This window comes from Aspergillus chevalieri, chromosome 3, assembly GCF_016861735.1.
Source record: "Aspergillus chevalieri M1 DNA, chromosome 3, nearly complete sequence".
Classification (NCBI taxonomy): domain Eukaryota; kingdom Fungi; phylum Ascomycota; class Eurotiomycetes; order Eurotiales; family Aspergillaceae; genus Aspergillus; species Aspergillus chevalieri.
In genome coordinates this window covers 1,824,140-1,840,385 of record NC_057364.1, presented here as the reverse complement: position 1 = coordinate 1,840,385, position 16,246 = coordinate 1,824,140, and the positions used below count along the sequence as shown (strand labels likewise).

The 16,246-nt window shown below is 48.8% G+C and overlaps 8 protein-coding genes across 8 annotated transcripts; 5 read left to right on the top strand and 3 right to left on the bottom strand.

Moving 5' to 3' along the window:
- Positions 1–202: 202 nt before the first annotated feature.
- Positions 203–1,048, top strand: ACHE_30666A (NAD-dependent epimerase/dehydratase family protein; the record flags this gene model as incomplete). Its single annotated transcript, XM_043277310.1, has 1 exon — positions 203–1,048. The coding sequence occupies one exon, from the start codon at positions 203–205 to the stop codon at positions 1,046–1,048; it is 846 nt and encodes a 281-aa protein (XP_043135201.1).
- An 84-nt stretch (positions 1,049–1,132) lies between these two features.
- On the bottom strand, positions 1,133–1,640 carry ACHE_30665S (uncharacterized protein; the record flags this gene model as incomplete). Its single annotated transcript, XM_043277308.1, has 2 exons — positions 1,133–1,345; positions 1,398–1,640. The coding sequence occupies 2 exons, from the start codon at positions 1,638–1,640 to the stop codon at positions 1,133–1,135; spliced, it is 456 nt and encodes a 151-aa protein (XP_043135200.1).
- A 1,007-nt stretch (positions 1,641–2,647) lies between these two features.
- ACHE_30664A (autophagy-related protein 27) lies at positions 2,648–3,687 on the top strand (the record flags this gene model as incomplete). The annotated part of the gene is made up of 3 exons (XM_043277307.1): positions 2,648–2,897; positions 2,952–3,441; positions 3,492–3,687. 3 exons carry the CDS (start codon positions 2,648–2,650, stop codon positions 3,685–3,687), a joined length of 936 nt encoding a protein of 311 aa, XP_043135199.1.
- Positions 3,688–3,977: 290 nt separating this feature from the next.
- Positions 3,978–4,615, top strand: ACHE_30663A (tubulin-binding prefolding complex subunit GIM3; the record flags this gene model as incomplete). Its single annotated transcript, XM_043277306.1, has 4 exons — positions 3,978–3,995; positions 4,053–4,187; positions 4,304–4,371; positions 4,423–4,615. The coding sequence occupies 4 exons, from the start codon at positions 3,978–3,980 to the stop codon at positions 4,613–4,615; spliced, it is 414 nt and encodes a 137-aa protein (XP_043135198.1).
- Positions 4,616–4,927: 312 nt separating this feature from the next.
- Positions 4,928–7,693, bottom strand: ACHE_30662S (transcription factor domain-containing protein; the record flags this gene model as incomplete). The annotated part of the gene is made up of 4 exons (XM_043277305.1): positions 4,928–6,017; positions 6,071–6,862; positions 6,926–7,023; positions 7,079–7,693. 4 exons carry the CDS (start codon positions 7,691–7,693, stop codon positions 4,928–4,930), a joined length of 2,595 nt encoding a protein of 864 aa, XP_043135197.1.
- A 5,202-nt stretch (positions 7,694–12,895) lies between these two features.
- Positions 12,896–13,401, top strand: ACHE_30661A (uncharacterized protein; the record flags this gene model as incomplete). The annotated part of the gene is made up of 2 exons (XM_043277304.1): positions 12,896–13,202; positions 13,277–13,401. The coding sequence occupies 2 exons, from the start codon at positions 12,896–12,898 to the stop codon at positions 13,399–13,401; spliced, it is 432 nt and encodes a 143-aa protein (XP_043135196.1).
- A 533-nt stretch (positions 13,402–13,934) lies between these two features.
- ACHE_30660S (proteasome assembly chaperone 4 family protein) lies at positions 13,935–14,404 on the bottom strand (the record flags this gene model as incomplete). Its single annotated transcript, XM_043277303.1, has 2 exons — positions 13,935–14,150; positions 14,201–14,404. The coding sequence occupies 2 exons, from the start codon at positions 14,402–14,404 to the stop codon at positions 13,935–13,937; spliced, it is 420 nt and encodes a 139-aa protein (XP_043135195.1).
- Positions 14,405–14,579: 175 nt separating this feature from the next.
- Positions 14,580–15,902, top strand: ACHE_30659A (carnosine N-methyltransferase family protein; the record flags this gene model as incomplete). The annotated part of the gene is made up of 2 exons (XM_043277302.1): positions 14,580–14,674; positions 14,783–15,902. The coding sequence occupies 2 exons, from the start codon at positions 14,580–14,582 to the stop codon at positions 15,900–15,902; spliced, it is 1,215 nt and encodes a 404-aa protein (XP_043135194.1).
- Positions 15,903–16,246: the final 344 nt, after the last annotated feature.

Here is a 16,246-nt window from a genome sequence, read left to right as displayed (position 1 = left end):
CAACCGTACTACGTCGAGGTTATCTACAGCCCTCGCTTTTGTATGACCTATGATGATCACCCCAAGACAAACCCTAGCCTCAATGGCTAGTATGAGAACATCCATACCCTTCCACGCTTTCCAGCGTTCAATATATGTAAATTTGCGACTATTCTCATCTTCCAGTCCAGCCTATAAGCAAGTACCATCTATACCAAACAAAATGAAAATCGCCATCACCGGCGCCCGCGGAACAGTGGGCAGAGACACCGTCCAGCTCTGCGCCAACGCAGGCCACCACACCGTTCAAATCGACCGCACCCCACGCGACGAACCTGACGACATTCCAAACACCGAGCATCGAGTAGCAGATATTGGCAACGATTACAATGCCACATTGAAAGCGTTCGAAGGCTGCGACGCTCTCATCCATCTTGCCGCTATCCCTGACCCGGTCGAAAAGGAAGACTCACTAGTGCATAACAACAACGTGAACTGCGCATTCAACGGCTTCCGTGCCGCTGCTGAACATGGTATTTACAAAATCTGCTACGCATCCTCCGTTAATGCCATTGGGCTTGCCTACGCAAACCGTCCACTGCGATTCGACTATTTCCCCATCGACGAAGACGCGCCCCAGCACCCGACTGACCCCTACGCCCTTGCAAAAGAAGAAGCAGAGTACCAGGCGCGCTCGTTTGTCGAGTGGTTCCCCGGGATGAACATTGCCTGTTTGCGCATTCATGAAGTCGCGCCGTTGAAGGACGTCCAGAAAGAGCATGAGAAAAACTGGGACGAAGCTGCTGTCAAGCAGTTATGGGGCTGGGTGCATCCGAATGCGGTGGCGAGGGCTTGTTTGCTTGCTGTTGAGAAGTCGGAGAAGCTGGGGGGTTGTCAGATATTTAATATTATTGCGCCGACTACGACGCAGAAGACATCTTCGGAGGAGTTGGCAAGGAAGTATTATCCCAAGGCGGAGATTCGGGGAAATCTGTCGAAGAACCAGGCGTTTTGGGCTACGGAGAAGGCGAATAGGATTTTGGGGTGGGTTCATGATGAGAAGGAGTAGAAATAGTGGATGTTGTGATTTTATTTTCTCTTCAAACCCTCAATTTAATTCTATCAGACCGGTTGTTTTCACACATCACCTCCCCTACTTGCTAGAAAGAACAACAAGAACAACATCCACTCCACAACCATACAATGGTCGCTGGTCTTCATCTGTATAATAGCCCTCATCCGGTATTACCGTTGCATTCCCAAAGAGCGCGTCGCCATTGACGGGAATCAGAATCAAGCTGTTTGTCGGGTTGACAACGTTGGCGTTCTTAAGGAAACGGATCATCTTTATCTCAGCCACTTTGCACTGTAGGAGTATAAGCCTGTGTATGTTCAAGTCAAGAAATCACTCCACTTACATTGTTTTTCTTTTTCTTCTTCTTTTCCAACTCAACTTTCAAGTGGTTGAGTTGAGCTTCGATTTTGTAACCGCCATATTGCCAGCCAATCGAGTTTCTGTATATTTCGCATGCGTCCATGTCTGCTGCGACGATGCGCAACTTATTGATGACCTCTTTAACGTCTTCGGTGAGTGAGATGTTCTGCATGGTGGTGGTGTTATTGGTTCTCGGTAAAAGGATAGGGAAATTGATAAAGCTCATGGGCTGCGGTAAATCTAAAGGAAGTAAGACTGACGAAGACGATTCTTCACGCTTTTAAAGATTTAACCTCGAACTATCGGGCATCGACCGGCATTTGCGTTTCGACTGGCAGGGGTGTTCATCCAGGGTTAATTTATTTGTGCTGGTGTAAACACTCTGCACTCCTGGAGCCTGCACATAGTTCGCATCCTGACTGAGCAGTAATCAGTGCATCCTTCGGGATAACCTATTCAGCGGCATTGTTTGATGAGACGAAGATTCATCCCGGACCAGGATTGAGTGTGTCCGACATCCAGCAAAGTCCGGATTGCTGCGTTATGCTGCCCAGAGCCGGCATTATTGCCTATGTGCCGGACTTGTGGGACGGAGATTTGCAAAGCATGGACCATTTTGACGGCGCTTCATGAGGTGACCTGAGAAGTCAACCCGGGGCTTGGTTGTAGGACTGGCTATTCGCCCTGGAAGATAGCTTTTCATGGATAGGCTCTCGTTCGCCAGTTTTGTGTATGACTGCAATTACATCTGTACACCTTGGTACTGCATGAATGGAATTAGAAACAAACATAAAATAGGAACGGGTGTAAAAAAGAAAGCATGTGAGTTGGTCATCCAGAGGATACCCCAAAAGGGAGGGTCAGGTGACATCATCAGCCAACCTCAGACCTCGACCAACTTCGCTCTTCTCTTGCTGCATACTAGCAATACTTTGCGATACTGACCTGAAATAGACGCCATATACTCCGTACTACTACACGTTATCCAGTGCATTTCACGCCTTGACCATCCAGATCCCTGATATTACAGCATCGCCGCCTCGGAAAAAGAAACACCTCCGACCATCCCAGCCATCATTCCTACCAGCCTCGCAATATCTCGGGCCTAATCAACCCTGCGCTGCACGAAAACACCGAGGTCCAATACCTTATCGCTTCATTTTCGCTTCAAGCGCATCCTTCCTACGTCTGACTCTGCACCAGCTGGCTGGTTGCTTTCGCACACGCGCTACCATGCAAATACAATCGAGCGTACTCTCATTCCTTTTCGCCGGCCTTGTCACCGCAACAGGCTTTGACTGCGCACATATCAACGCAGGCGGAATCAAATATGACCTGAGTCCGCTTGGTGGAGTGCATTCGTTATACCACATCGAGGAGACGGAGGATTATGTCGTCAACACCACCTACGTGCTGAACATTTGCAATATCCTGAAGGGGGCGGCTATTCGGGGGAACTTGAAGTGTGGGACGTCGAAGAACAGTATGTCACTTTGCTCCTCCTATTCACGGTTTACCGGAAATGCTGACAATCTAGTCTGCGGATTCGAATACAGAAACGCCGTCGACGGCTCCGACAGCGAAACGAAAGCCTTCCCCATCGTCGGTCTCGACCACCTCGGACATGGCGCCAAAGACCCCGAGATCACACGGCTGAAGCAACTTGATCCCGACCGCGAAGGACTGAGTGTGCGACTGGGTGGAGGCCAGTATCTCGACAACGAAAAGGCCAAGAAGGATGCTGGTGCGATGATCGAATTCCAGTGCGACCCCACCAGGTCCGGTTTAGAGGGCCTTTCGACAGAGGAGGACACAGCTGAGGAACAGCTACGGGCGACGGAAGACGGAGACGGCCAGACTGGTGATAAATCGCGCAGTCTCCAGTTTAAGAGCTTCGCACCAGCAGATGACAACTCCTACGTGCTGAAACTGGACTGGAAGACCCGGTATGCGTGTGACGACTACCTGAGTAGCAAGAAGGACGGGTCTTCCAGTCATTGGGGATTCTTCACCTGGTTCATTGTCATGTACATCTCTCCCTCTTCCCCATTGGTATTCATATCGCTAACCAAGCCAGCCTCTTCCTTTGCATCTCCGCGTACCTCATCTTCGGCTCTTGGCTCAACTACAACCGCTACGGTGCTCGGGGATGGGATCTGCTTCCGCATGGTGACACGATTCGGGACGTGCCGTATATACTCCAGGATTGGTTCCGACGGGTGGTGAACACTCTTCAAGGGACGGGTTCTAGGAGTGGATATAGTGCTGTGTAGTTTCTTTACTTGGGGGATTGATAGTTGTTGGATGATTGCATGAATTGATGTTGACACTACCTTATGCGCAATCCTACTGTTCTCGTAGTTAGTAGAGACAAAGCGTGTAAATGTCCATCTGAGTGAACATAAAATCAGTGTCATTTAGTATCCCCACATAACTCACACCCTCAGCTCTAGCTAGCAACTCCGATCAACCGCCCCGCACAGACCACATCCCACGAATCCTCAACATCACAGAACCACCACCAAACAACCCAATCTACCACCTTAAAACAAACACCACCAAAATGATGCAACACCGCATGGTAAGCTACCTTCCCCAATAAATATCCAATCCTTAAGCTAAAAAGTAAATAAACAAGCTCTCAAAAGAAGACGAAGTCGCCGCCGGCGGCGAAGAAAACGAAGTCCGGCGCGAGGACCAGGAGAAGATCAACCGCTTTAGTCGTCTTCATCAGCGGGAGACTGTGCTTGAAGCGCTGCTTAAGGGGAAGCAGGTACGTCTTCCTTTCCCCTGGGATTGGATTGCGTTGGCGTCTACCAGCACCAAAACCAACGCAGTTCTGGTAATCGGGATCGGCTTGTAAGGAATAAGGCGCTAACGAATGCACAGAAAGACAAAGAAGACCTCGAAGAAGTAACCACTGAACTTGAGCTCGCGGATGAAGATGAACTTGTCCCGTACATCCTCCCCTTTCCCTATCCCTTCTAGTTTATAGTTAACAAAACCAGGTACAAAATCGGCGACACATTCTTCCAACTCCCCCTCTCGGAAGCCCAGCAGCTCCTTGCCACCTCGACGGAGGATGTTGAGGGCGAGGTGACGAAGCTGGAGGATTCGTTGGGGGAGTTGAGGGAGGAGTTGCAGGAGTTGAAGGTGGCGCTGTATGCGAGGTTTGGGAGGGGGATTAATTTGGAGGCTTAGGTTCTTTCTTTCTTTTTTTTCTCATTATGATCTGTGTGATTAATAGAAATAAGATTTGTATGTCTAACTACACTGCTGGCTGTGGTATATGCTCGTTGATTGTTTGATTGTTTTCAGATTTAAGTGTCAATTGTAATGTCAATGGTCTATTATTACTTAGCAGGGTATATGCAGTTCTATAGTACTTGTATGTAATGTATGTCATGGATGGTTAAAATGCGTCTATGCAATTCTCATAAGCCATATCTCATCGCATGGTAGCGTAATGAAGAAACGAATGCAGGCCGAGTTACTCCGTTGTCCGTGGATGCATCAAATAATACTAGCAATCGTCATGCGCGAATGCGACGAGCTCGACCGTCGCGCTATGTCCTCGCCCGTCGCAGTGTCAGGACTGAGGTATATCTCTTTCTTGACTGGTTCTTGAGGTTGTGTCTCTTGTGGCCGTTCCTGTTGTTGTTGTTGCTGCTCGCTCAGCAGGTACTGCACCGTCCGCTCGATCCATTCCCAGCCTTCCCAATCCATGGAATCATTGCCTGTCTCGGGACGGGCAATTGGTGAACTATTCACGGGCGAAGATAGAACTTCCAGCTGTGAGCCCATCTCGCTACCCTGCCAGACCCAGCTGCCGTCGCTGGACCCCTGCATGTCGCCCGAGACATAGGCGATCAGTTCTTCGTCGCGGGACAAGTCGACAGGCGGGCCGGGACGGCGCATGCGGTCTAACAAGAACCGGACGAAAAATGCCAGGTAGCGACCGCAGAATGCATTGATCGCGCGCAAATCCCCGATCTGGGAACTAGCCTGCACGCACACCAGAGCCGCCGCATACTCTTGCCGGAGGAGGAGGAATAACGTGCAGCGCCAGATATGCATGCAGAGAATGGTTGTGGCTGCGGATGCGAATACGGCAAGGCCATCTTCGCCACCAGGGAGTGGGTGTTGTAGGCATCGCGAAAGAAGGGTCGCTGTATCCAGCGCTGCCGAAATGCAGTGGTCCAATGAGATTGATCGAGCGTCAGCGGGGCTCATGGGGGATATGTTATGCCGGTGAAGTATTAATCGTGCGTTTTGTAGGTAGACGATCGGGGCTAGTGAGCGCGGATCGAGAGGTTGATCGGATCGCGGATGGTACGAGGCGGGGAACGTCCCCATACAAGCGTCGAAATGTCGTTCGAATGTCTCGAGCGTGGCCGGCGCGATAGTCGGGCAACGTAATGTCCGGGTTAATTGTCCTATCGATCGGACAACATGGATGGCTGCTAGGAAAGGCGTAGTCTGCTGGCTGTCTGGTAAAATGCCGTCGGAAATGTACCGTTCATCAACAATCGGACAGGGCAGGTCCACATCGCAGTCTTGATCGTTGATTGAAACCGGTTTCCCAATTTCCAGAGCCAAAAGTCTATCCCACGTTAGAAAGCGAATCCAAGAACAAGTGCCTAGGCAGCCACTCACCGATCCCACGTATATATCCCCCACCACACCCGTTTCCGCATTTCACTCTCAAGCGGAGGCCACGGCCCTGAATCCAAATGCAATCCGATCTCCTGAGCAGCACGCACGGCTGATCCGATCCAAACCCAACTTGACGACTTGGAATTGACCTCGTAGAGAAAATAGCTGACCAATAGAGCTGCCGTGGCCTGGTCCATAGGGAAGTCGTCCTGCCACACATCAATGATGCTGCACGATGTGCGTATCAATTTCTTTCCGTCCTGCTCGCGGCTGCGATCGAGAGTATGAAGCGATCCACAAGCTAATACACCGAATAACACAGCCGCCCATTCCCGCGGCGCGCCTCGTAGCGACCCTGTCCGATACACCTGCTCATAGTCCGCGGCAAAGGTAGGCCAATGAATAACGGAGAGAACGGGATGTATGCAAGCGTAATACTGAGCGAGGTAGCGATCCGCGACGGCTTTCGAAGGCAACGGAGGCTCATCAGCGGTGAGGAGAGAGCGGTGACTTTGCTGGCGATATGAAGACGGGACTTTCCAGATTCCACGGCCGTAGCTTCGCAGGTTGGTCCGTACGGAGGACAAATCTTGCGCAACAGGAGCTTTCGGTCGTCGCGATGGTCGGTGACTGATATCCGGAAGCTTGAAAAGCGGTTGCTGTCCCAATCCGGTGGAAGTCTCAACGAAATCCAAGTCCATTGAAGGACCATCAGACTTGAGCATACCAGAACGGAGCTGCTGAAGCTGCTGTTTGGTCGAAACCAACTGTTTTTCTAGGTCTTGCACTTGTCTAGGGTTCTGTCAGAATGTCTGACTCGTTCTCGACCGAAAAGGGAAGGAACATGGCACGAACTTGATAGACGACATGCGCCTGTTTGTCTCTTTGGTGAATTGACATCGCACCTTGCGATTTGTGCATTCTGTGCAGCTGGAGGATTCGGAGGCATCGCACTGGTCCTACGTTAGCCCTAGCCAGAATGCGAAAAAGCTGCAAAAAAAATAGTACCTTGACTTTGCGTTCGCGACAAGCATCGCAACTGGGATCTTTCCTTCTTTGGCGATAAGCTCGTTTCTGCTGTAACCCTGATGGCGTTCCTGTTGACGGAGCTGGTGCGGCCTGTGGATGCTGCTGTGGTTGAGCCGGTTGTCCGAGAGTAAAGCCCGAGGTCCCCGAGACGGGCCCAGCCGTGCCAGAGTTGGCGCTAGCACTGTGATCATTCTCCGGGAGCACGGCTGTAGGCTCAGCGGGTGAGCCAGAACTGGAACCGTAGGAGCGAGGGTAATAAGGAGCTGTTGATGAAGATGCAGACGAAGAAACCGGGAGAGCCAGAGGAGGACTGATAATTGGCGCATTATGAGTATTAGAATTAGGCCGATTATTAGGGGACATGGGCTGTAATAGATGGGCCATGCTCAATCCGGTGGTGGCCGTTGTGGCAGCCGTACTCGGCGGAGCGGAAAGAAGAGTAGCGGGCGATGGACGGTGGTGAAAAGGCGACGATGTAACGGATTGCACCGGCGGCAGGTCGTAAGAAACATGATGAGGATGAGGATGAGAAGAAGATGATGAAGACGAAGGTGGAGGATTATTCTGGATAGGGGAAAAATAGGGATTTTGCATGGTGGGTGGTGGTGGTGAATATGATGGACTGCTGCATATGGAGATGAGATTTATCGTAGAGAAGATTTTCAAACAGAGACGGGAAGAGAGAGAAGGAAAGAGGAAAAGAGATGGATAAATCAGATAGAAAAAGAAGAAGAAACAAATGAAATATATGCGTACGAAAAGTGGCGAGAGTAAGGTGTGGTGTATCAGTAGAAGAAGAAATAAAAGACAAAAGATTCCAAGAAATAATAATAATGAATGACATCCGATCGACTTCTTCCTAACAACTTCTCCTATAAAACCAAGTACCTTCAATGCTTGGTTCAGTGGGGGAATTGCACTGTCTGCAGAGCTGCCAAAACTTCCGTTGGTCCAGAGTGGATAACATCACATTTTCTGTCTTCTGTTTACTCGGTATTTGACTGCATTTCTCTTCAGTATCCTGCAGATCGACTGTGGCAGTGTTTCATGGTCGTTAATTCCTGGAACATTCAACCGGATCTTCCCTTTAAAAGCAGGCAAAAATAACGTGGCAGATGCCCCGGAATTACTTCCCGAGGCTGTATACTTTCTGATATACAAACATGCCCAGGACGGGCGGCAATGCCAAACTTAGATAGGTGTATCCAACAGCTCATAAACTCCTTCCGTCCCAAGGAGAAAAAACGGAGTTTTCTCGCCTCCGTTTTTGTCCCGAGATGCGGCCGTGTGTCCGTCCGGATGACCGACTTTCGGCATGATCTCCTTTTCATATTTGGTTCAGAATCCGTTTTTCTTTTAAGGGAATTGACTCTCTTCTGTACTCCATTCAGTAAGGTAACAGCGTATCGTGACCCCTTCACATCCGCAATCTACTCGTTCCTCCATCGTATCATGTAGAGTGGTGGTTCCCCGATGTACGAGGGATGTCGCTTACCCTCCGGGCTGTCCGTATCAGCAGAGGCACCCTTATTGGATTCGGATTGCTCCGACTTGCACTTAATCGTGGATCTTAAACGCAGCAGAAATCCACTCGACCCGGCTGTTCCGATTTGCCTGTGGAGTTGTGGAAGTTGTCCGTTTTCCAGCACTGCGAACCCACTTTCCGGCATCTTAATGTGAGCACATGCGACATCATCACCACGATGCATGACAGCGGGCATTGTCTTACAGGATGTGAGTTGGCATTAGTTATTTGATTTCTAGTGAACCCTGTAGCGCTTATCTGCTGGATCCATACATCTTGGCCCATTCATTCACCATCTTTGCTCGTAGTAATGCCAGCCTTGAATGTCAGCTTACTTCCCATAGCAAACATTCAGGCAGCTCTTCACAATGATAAATGAATTGCTTTGTCCTTCGTTCCCATAACCAGTCTACGTTCCTATTTGAATTAGGGCGATTGCTGGTACACACTCAATACACGGACAAATTTCACTACTACCTACTATGGAACCACACCACCTGCCAACACTTGAGCCCGATCCTTCTCGCAAGTTGAATATCAGAGTTGGACCTTGCCAATCTATCCGAAAACAAGATGGCCGCAAGTGCAAATGCGAGGCCGGTTACCGCTTGATGTCTCCACACGAGCCTTTTGGTCCAACTCTATGCGATAACGGTAACTGTAGACACCCGTTAGGGATGCACGATCAGGTCAGTGCCAAAGACTCAAGCTCAAGGAAAACATAGTTACAAGACCATATGGTGAGAGACACCATCCAAATGCAAAGAGAATGAAATCTGATCCTAGCTGGAGTATCCCAATGAAGACTAGTAAATGGAATAACCGTGCGGAATGACAACTCTGATGAATTCAAACATCTGGGAGAAATTACTTTACATATCATCAGATTGAGATATGTTGGAAGTGAAAAAAAAAAAAAAAGTGGAATAGCTAGAGAACGTGATGTACATAACTAAATCATTATATATACGTAATCGACCACCGAGCTGGCCAGCTGGCGCAGCGAAGACATACTATATGCAGTTTGTGAAGCCTTTCTCCCCACAAAATGTGTGACGGCTCGACGCCGTACAAACGGCCGATATAAGACAAACAATACCCACATGTCAAACGACGCCATATAGGCGATTTGGGCAAACGAGGGCTAAAGCCTCATCACACAGATGTCTATAAAGACCATCCATCGCTCAGATAGATTTTCTTTTCTTCTTCGCCAGATTCGATATTCTCGTCGATGGCTACACTAGTTTAGATAGGAATATTATTTCGTTAGTATCTACTGGTCCGAGCCCGTGGCAATTGGCTGAAAATCACATAGGCAGGCAATCAAGGGTGATGCTTGCAATTGTTGGTTAGTCAATCAGTGTAACTAAGTTAACTATATCGGCTGCTAGGCTAATACAGAACTCCCAGGTTGCCAGGATGTTGATTAGATAAAGATAGGCAGGCCTGGGCTCATAATCAATGAAGTAAATTAGCTTGGAGGATCAGGGGGTTGACAATTTGACTGCATGAGGCTATTGCAATGAAAAAATTTTAAACGATTATACACAAGGATGATATTGAATATCTACTACCACCATAGTAAATAGAATGAGTGCTAAGCCATTTTACATCTGGCTACAGTGGCACTCTCTTCAAGAGAAGCCGGCCCGATTAGCGAGCCCGCTATTAATTCATCGGGTAACCATCGATTCTCCTCAGCAGCAGCTACCTGCGTGGGGGCTGCTTGGGTTTTCATGACTGTCAAACAGCAAATTGATCATCTGGCGTTTTCTTTAAAAGGGAAGCGAGGAAAGGAAACAGAAAAAGGGGAGGATAAATCAAAGGAGAAAGGTGGGGGAGGAGAAAAGGAGGGAGCAGAGGTAAGCTTAGAGCTTCCCAGGTTTTGATGCATTAAACATCCTAATGGCGTTCGTAGGTAGTTTAGCTAGAGGACAGGCAGTTCCGATCTGCTCGCGTATGTCCCGCTCCGGGACCAGGGTTTTTCCGCGGATAAACCCGACCCCCAACGTTAAATAGATCAATCAAAATTCAAAATCGATTCTCATCACAAACCCCTCCCGCGCGGGAGGATGCTTAGTAATGAACGCCTGGTCGGTAGTAAAGTCAGGTATAGGGGATCTATCCGGCATTTACCTGTTGTTTCGCAGGGAAAAACCACACCCAGGCGAGGAGAAAACGTGCGAGATAGATACTTGGTATATTGGACACAGGTTCAGGCGGGATTCCAAACCACGACCTGCTTTGTGATGTGCGCACCAGCAGGCTAGCCAGGCTCAGTGTCTATTGACCTGAGCCGTCACACACTGCAGTACAACCAATAACGTTTGAATGCCACGTGATTATCACTCGGTCACCCTTTACCGCCTACCTGATATGATACCGACGTGCCTCGTGTATACATATATATGCCGTGTGACTATGATTGCTCAACAGGATACCTTCCACAGCGGGGAAAGCTTCAGCTTTCCAAACCGTCATTTTCTACTTCATCCAGCAGACAAAAGTTCATCATATGTCCTTTTGCCCTTTTAGCCTCACGCGCAAACAGCCCCCACACAACTCGCACCATTCGTGTTGTCTTAGGGCCATGCTTACGCACAGGCAAGAATGGTCAGTTCCAGTGTCCATGCAAGCCGGAGACTGCATCACTCTATCATCAAATACTTGTGATGGGCTTCTCTGTGATACGTGCACCCACCCTATGGGAGATCACAATGAGTACAGTGAGCACCACCCTTACTGCAAAGCTGGTCTGCGTCGGCCTCACTTAAAGACATTTAGGGGCGGAACCATCTGCGTCAGGAAACGCAACCAACTCTTTCTCACTACAACTTCTCGTAAGTAATCACCGTCTGAGCACAGCAAGATCATAATGCTAATCCCCCCAATGCCAGGAGACACGCCCAGGTCCCTTATTACTTCATCTCCCAGTAAGAAACCATCGTCCAATTGCTCTAAATTGCAATGCTAACAGTCTCTTCAGACCTCTCAGAAAATCTCTCTCCCAGGCCGCACTTGGTTGATGGTATAATAGGCTGCGCAGAAGAACTTTGCCTTGTTCTTATCAGAGGAACCCCCGCTTGTGGCAAGATCAATCTAATGTACCTCATTACAAATCGACTTATGGAGCGCTATCCGCACATTGATGTTCCTTGCTATTCTATCTCCAGATGGATTAAGTAGGGCGTTGTCGCTGCTAAGGGTTGGGACCGATATCTCGCAGAGCAGACGGGGATCGAAGGCCGCCATTGGGCCTTTACTCGAGCTCATCTGGTGGTAGATGAGGTTCAGGAGAGCTATTGGGATACGACCTTATGGATGTCTTTCTTTAAAAAAGCATCGATTGGTACGCCAACACGCCTTGCCGGGTCATACCCTTCGCGTCTTGGGATCGCCCGGAAGGGGGAACGAAGGAATTGACAAATTAAAATATCTCAAAACCCGATTCAGTTTGGCCCTGAGAGTATGATTTCTTTGCGACCAGAAGAGTCTTTTGACGAGGAAATTATGGACTGCTATGGTCAGAACAACCTGGGTCTACTATTGAGTGAAGAAGAGGCTGAGGACGTCGTGCGACGTAGCATACGTACCGTGGATATGCCATCACTGTAGTCGGAGTTCGTGGGACTGTTTGCACATTTTTGAGTGGGGGCCATGTCGGGTGTTTAACGGCGCTCTTGAACGCAATCGGATTAACTGAGGTAACTACTTTCAATCCGACATAACACTTAAGAGATCAAGTCACTAATACGTTATAAGAATCCTCAGAACAACGACGCCATGAGCAAACCATAAAGATTGCCGATGCTGGAAGATTCTTCAACAATACCCCGAGGCTGTTCGGGTATCTCCGTGGCCATCCGTTCTCGAGGGGGGTGCCCAGATCAAAATATGTATTTACAGGACCTCAAAATAGCAACTATCTTCAAGTTGGCCGTCGCCTCCGACAGAGTTGAAGTTGCTAAACTTAAGACCAGTCTGTTGACGACCCCTGAACTCGTATGGCGGAAAGGTTGGTTGCATTCCCGGAAAGTATAAGGCCACTCATTCTATGTTTTCCCTAGTACTATTTACCCTTGGTAAGCACATACCTTTTCGACTGACACGTGTATTGAAAGCTAATGGTCTAGGTGTTGTTCTTATCTACTTCTAGAGACCAACCAACCCGCGAAATACAAAGCACCACGCCCTTGGAGCTAGAAATCCAGGCAATCAAGGGTTTCATCCCCCGCTACCTCTCAGATGTGCCCAGAGCATAAACAGGAATGACGTTTCCTCTTGAATATGCGTTTCAGAAAGAATTCTACAGATCCTTCTATACTGTCGTGGATGGAAGTGTCATGATATCGCCGGAATACGTTGTGAAGAGAGGTAAATGCGGAGGGACAATAGACTTTCTAGTATCGAGCAAAGGGTTGGGTTTCGAGTTGTTGCGCAATCGCGACAAAATCGTTGAGCACATGAACCGGTTCGAGGTTGGCGGAGCGTATTACCACTTGATAGATACCAGGGTTATGCAGAAGTACATCGTGCTCGATTTCACCTGCATGATGCCTCATAAACAACGTCCAGGTAATTACCCATCACATCTCCCTCTTTCCCTGTCCTACCTTCAAGCATTCGATATGTCTAACATGTATGTTTAGAGTACCAAGCACACCTCTACCATGCAGTTTTCAGTGACGGGTTCGGAAACGTGAGTATAGTCGGTACGTCCAATCTTGAAGTAGTGGATCGTTTCACGCTCCTGGAAAATTCTGATCCTCTGTAGATGTCACATTTCCAGAGGCATGTCATTATTTATCCTCCGTTATTATTAGACAGCTTAGCTTCTTATTAGCATCATGAGACATCTTTCTTTCATTATTTTTCCATTGCTATCAACTCGGGCCTTAGATACTGTGTGCAGAGACAAGAATTTCTCGGACATTTCGTTGCACCGGATGCAAAATGACTGTCAATCTCTTTGCTAATCACTGTCGTGCTCATGAAGACATGGTTTCATGTTCTTTGCCACAATTATTGATCCCGGATTTAGATGATTCAAGCATGTTTGTCTCTGCTTTGAAAAGCGGGTTGCAGGCTGCTGATTTGTATATTCTCTGGCTGGATCGACGACGAATCACAATAGGGAGGCGGCTAAGGATCGTGAGGTCTCCCTTTGCCGGTGGTCGGCTTCAGGAGAGTCGGTGTTCGCTTCGAATTCACCAGTATTACTCTCCGATCCAATTATATAATTTACGATAGTCCCCGATGTTATCAGTCCCAAGTGATGTATCCTTAACTTCATTGAAACATGCAAGTTCATGACTTCGACTGCCCCATCACCACATCCACAATCCTCCCCAATCCCTCCATCTCCTCTTCCACCATCAACCCCAACGCTCCCGGATCCAGACTACATCCCACATAGACCGGACGTGCCATGCGTCGTGCCAGAATCTTGGCGAGTCGAGTAGTATACTCGATGCTGGGCGAGATGTAGAGCGTAGTGCTTAGGACGGATTTTGGGTTGATGCGCTAGACAATTAGACTTTAGAACAAAGCTATATAGAATAAAGAATGCTTACGTCTGGCATAGCATAGACAAAACTGCCCATTGGTTTTGCGGACCCCGTGTTATCCCCGGGAGTTGATGTTGTTATGAAGACCATTGCGCAGGTCTCTAGCGTTGTGAGATGGACATGAGCTGTTGTATGGAGGGCTTTAGGTAGAGGGAACGAGAGTTCTTTTGGCTGAATTTGAGGGCTTGTTGGTTCAACTTGTGTTGCCATTTCGAAATATCCTCTTCTTTGCAAGAAGGCGTGGTAAAGAACATCGCGGACAGCAGACGATGATGTCGGTGTTTCTTCCCCGCCGTGCCGCAATCCCTCGATTTTGTCGACGCTAACTTCTCGACACAACCACCCAATTTGACCGAACGGAGAATCTATCTTTTATATATACAAAATGGCAGAGCCAGAGGAGACCTGGGAGGGCAGCTTCGATCCTCTAGCTGATCCCGAGGAGCGCCGGGTGCTTTTTGCGACGCTGGATTCGTTCAGGTGTGTATAGCATCGCACATATACAGGTATTCCTCAATGGCCTTTCGCAAGAAAAGTCTATTTTGTCTTCACTTATCTCAATCATTCTACCCACTAAAACCGTTCAAGACAATATCGCAGAAACGCCCACCAGAATACCACCCACCGTCGCCGACAGGCCTTCTACGCCCTTCCTTCCGCCCACTGGCAGATGCTCGCGGACCCCCCCTTCTCCATACTCGACCACTTTTCACGCGTCGACGACGCTATTGACACGAATGCGGATATTGCGGATGCGATTCTAAGTGTTGGACTGGCTTCGTTTGGTCTTCCCGCGTCTCCTTCCGTTGACGATCCTCGGACGAATTGGCACGGTAAGGCGAATTCCTCGGATGTGAATAAGGCGCATTCTACGATTAGGCAGTTTTATCGGGACTGGAGCGCGGAAGGGAAGCGGGAGCGGGATGTGTGTTACGGACCGGTCCTCAGGGCGTTGCGCGAGGAATTTGGGGATAAACAACAGCGAAACCAGGATGATGAGGTTAAGGTGCTGGTCCCCGGGGCAGGCCTGGGTCGACTTGTCTTTGACCTCTGTCAGGAAGGGTATACTGCAGAGGGCAACGAGATCTCCTACCACCAACTCATCGCCAGCAACTGGATTCTGAACCACACGGCCGGACCCCAGCAACACACTCTCCACCCGTTCGCTTTACATTTCTCCAACCTGCAGTCGCGTGAGCAGCAGCTTCGCCGGATCCAAATTCCTGATGTGCATCCGGGAATTGCGATGATGGAGGTCGCAAACAACCCGGACCCGAACGTCCAGTTCGGTACCATGAGCATGTCTGCTGCCGACTTTGTGATTCTCTACAAAGGCGAATCAAATCGAGAGTCATTCGACGCTGTCGCGACGGTGTTCTTCATTGACACGGCGCCAAATCTTATCCGCTACATCGAGGCCATTCGTAACTGTCTGAAGCCGAACGGTGTTTGGATCAATGTTGGTCCATTACTTTGGCACTTCGGGGAAGGGAAGAACCATAATGAACAACAGCCGGAGGGCATTGCGGAGCCTGGGAATGTGGAATTTACGGAAGAAGAAGTGTTTTGCTTGGTGGAGAATATGGGATTTAAGTTGGAAAAGAGAACGGCCCCGGAGGAGAGGGAGATGTGTGGGTATATCCAGGATCCGGAGAGTATGTTGCAGAACTTGTATAGGCCATCGTATTGGGTTGCGCGGAAGAAGTAGCATTTTATATATGGCGTATACAGAGGTCTTATACGATTTTCATTTTCTACAGCAAGCATGCGTCCTTTCTTGCCTCTATGTTTCTCATGCCAAGTAACCAATTCTCATTGAGACATAATTGCCATATTCCGTGAACTTAGATCAAAGAAGCAACTGAAGATATCAGTCTATAAGTAAAAAAGGCACAAAGAAGAATGTCCAATGAATGACTGAGGGTATCTCATAACCTGAAGTCCTCCACCATCTCAATCACAACCATGCTCAAGTATGTGAACAAGCAGATCATTCTTCTGAACATTCTACGACTCCCTTCGCGTCACTGGGTTGCCGTCTCTTCGGTCAAG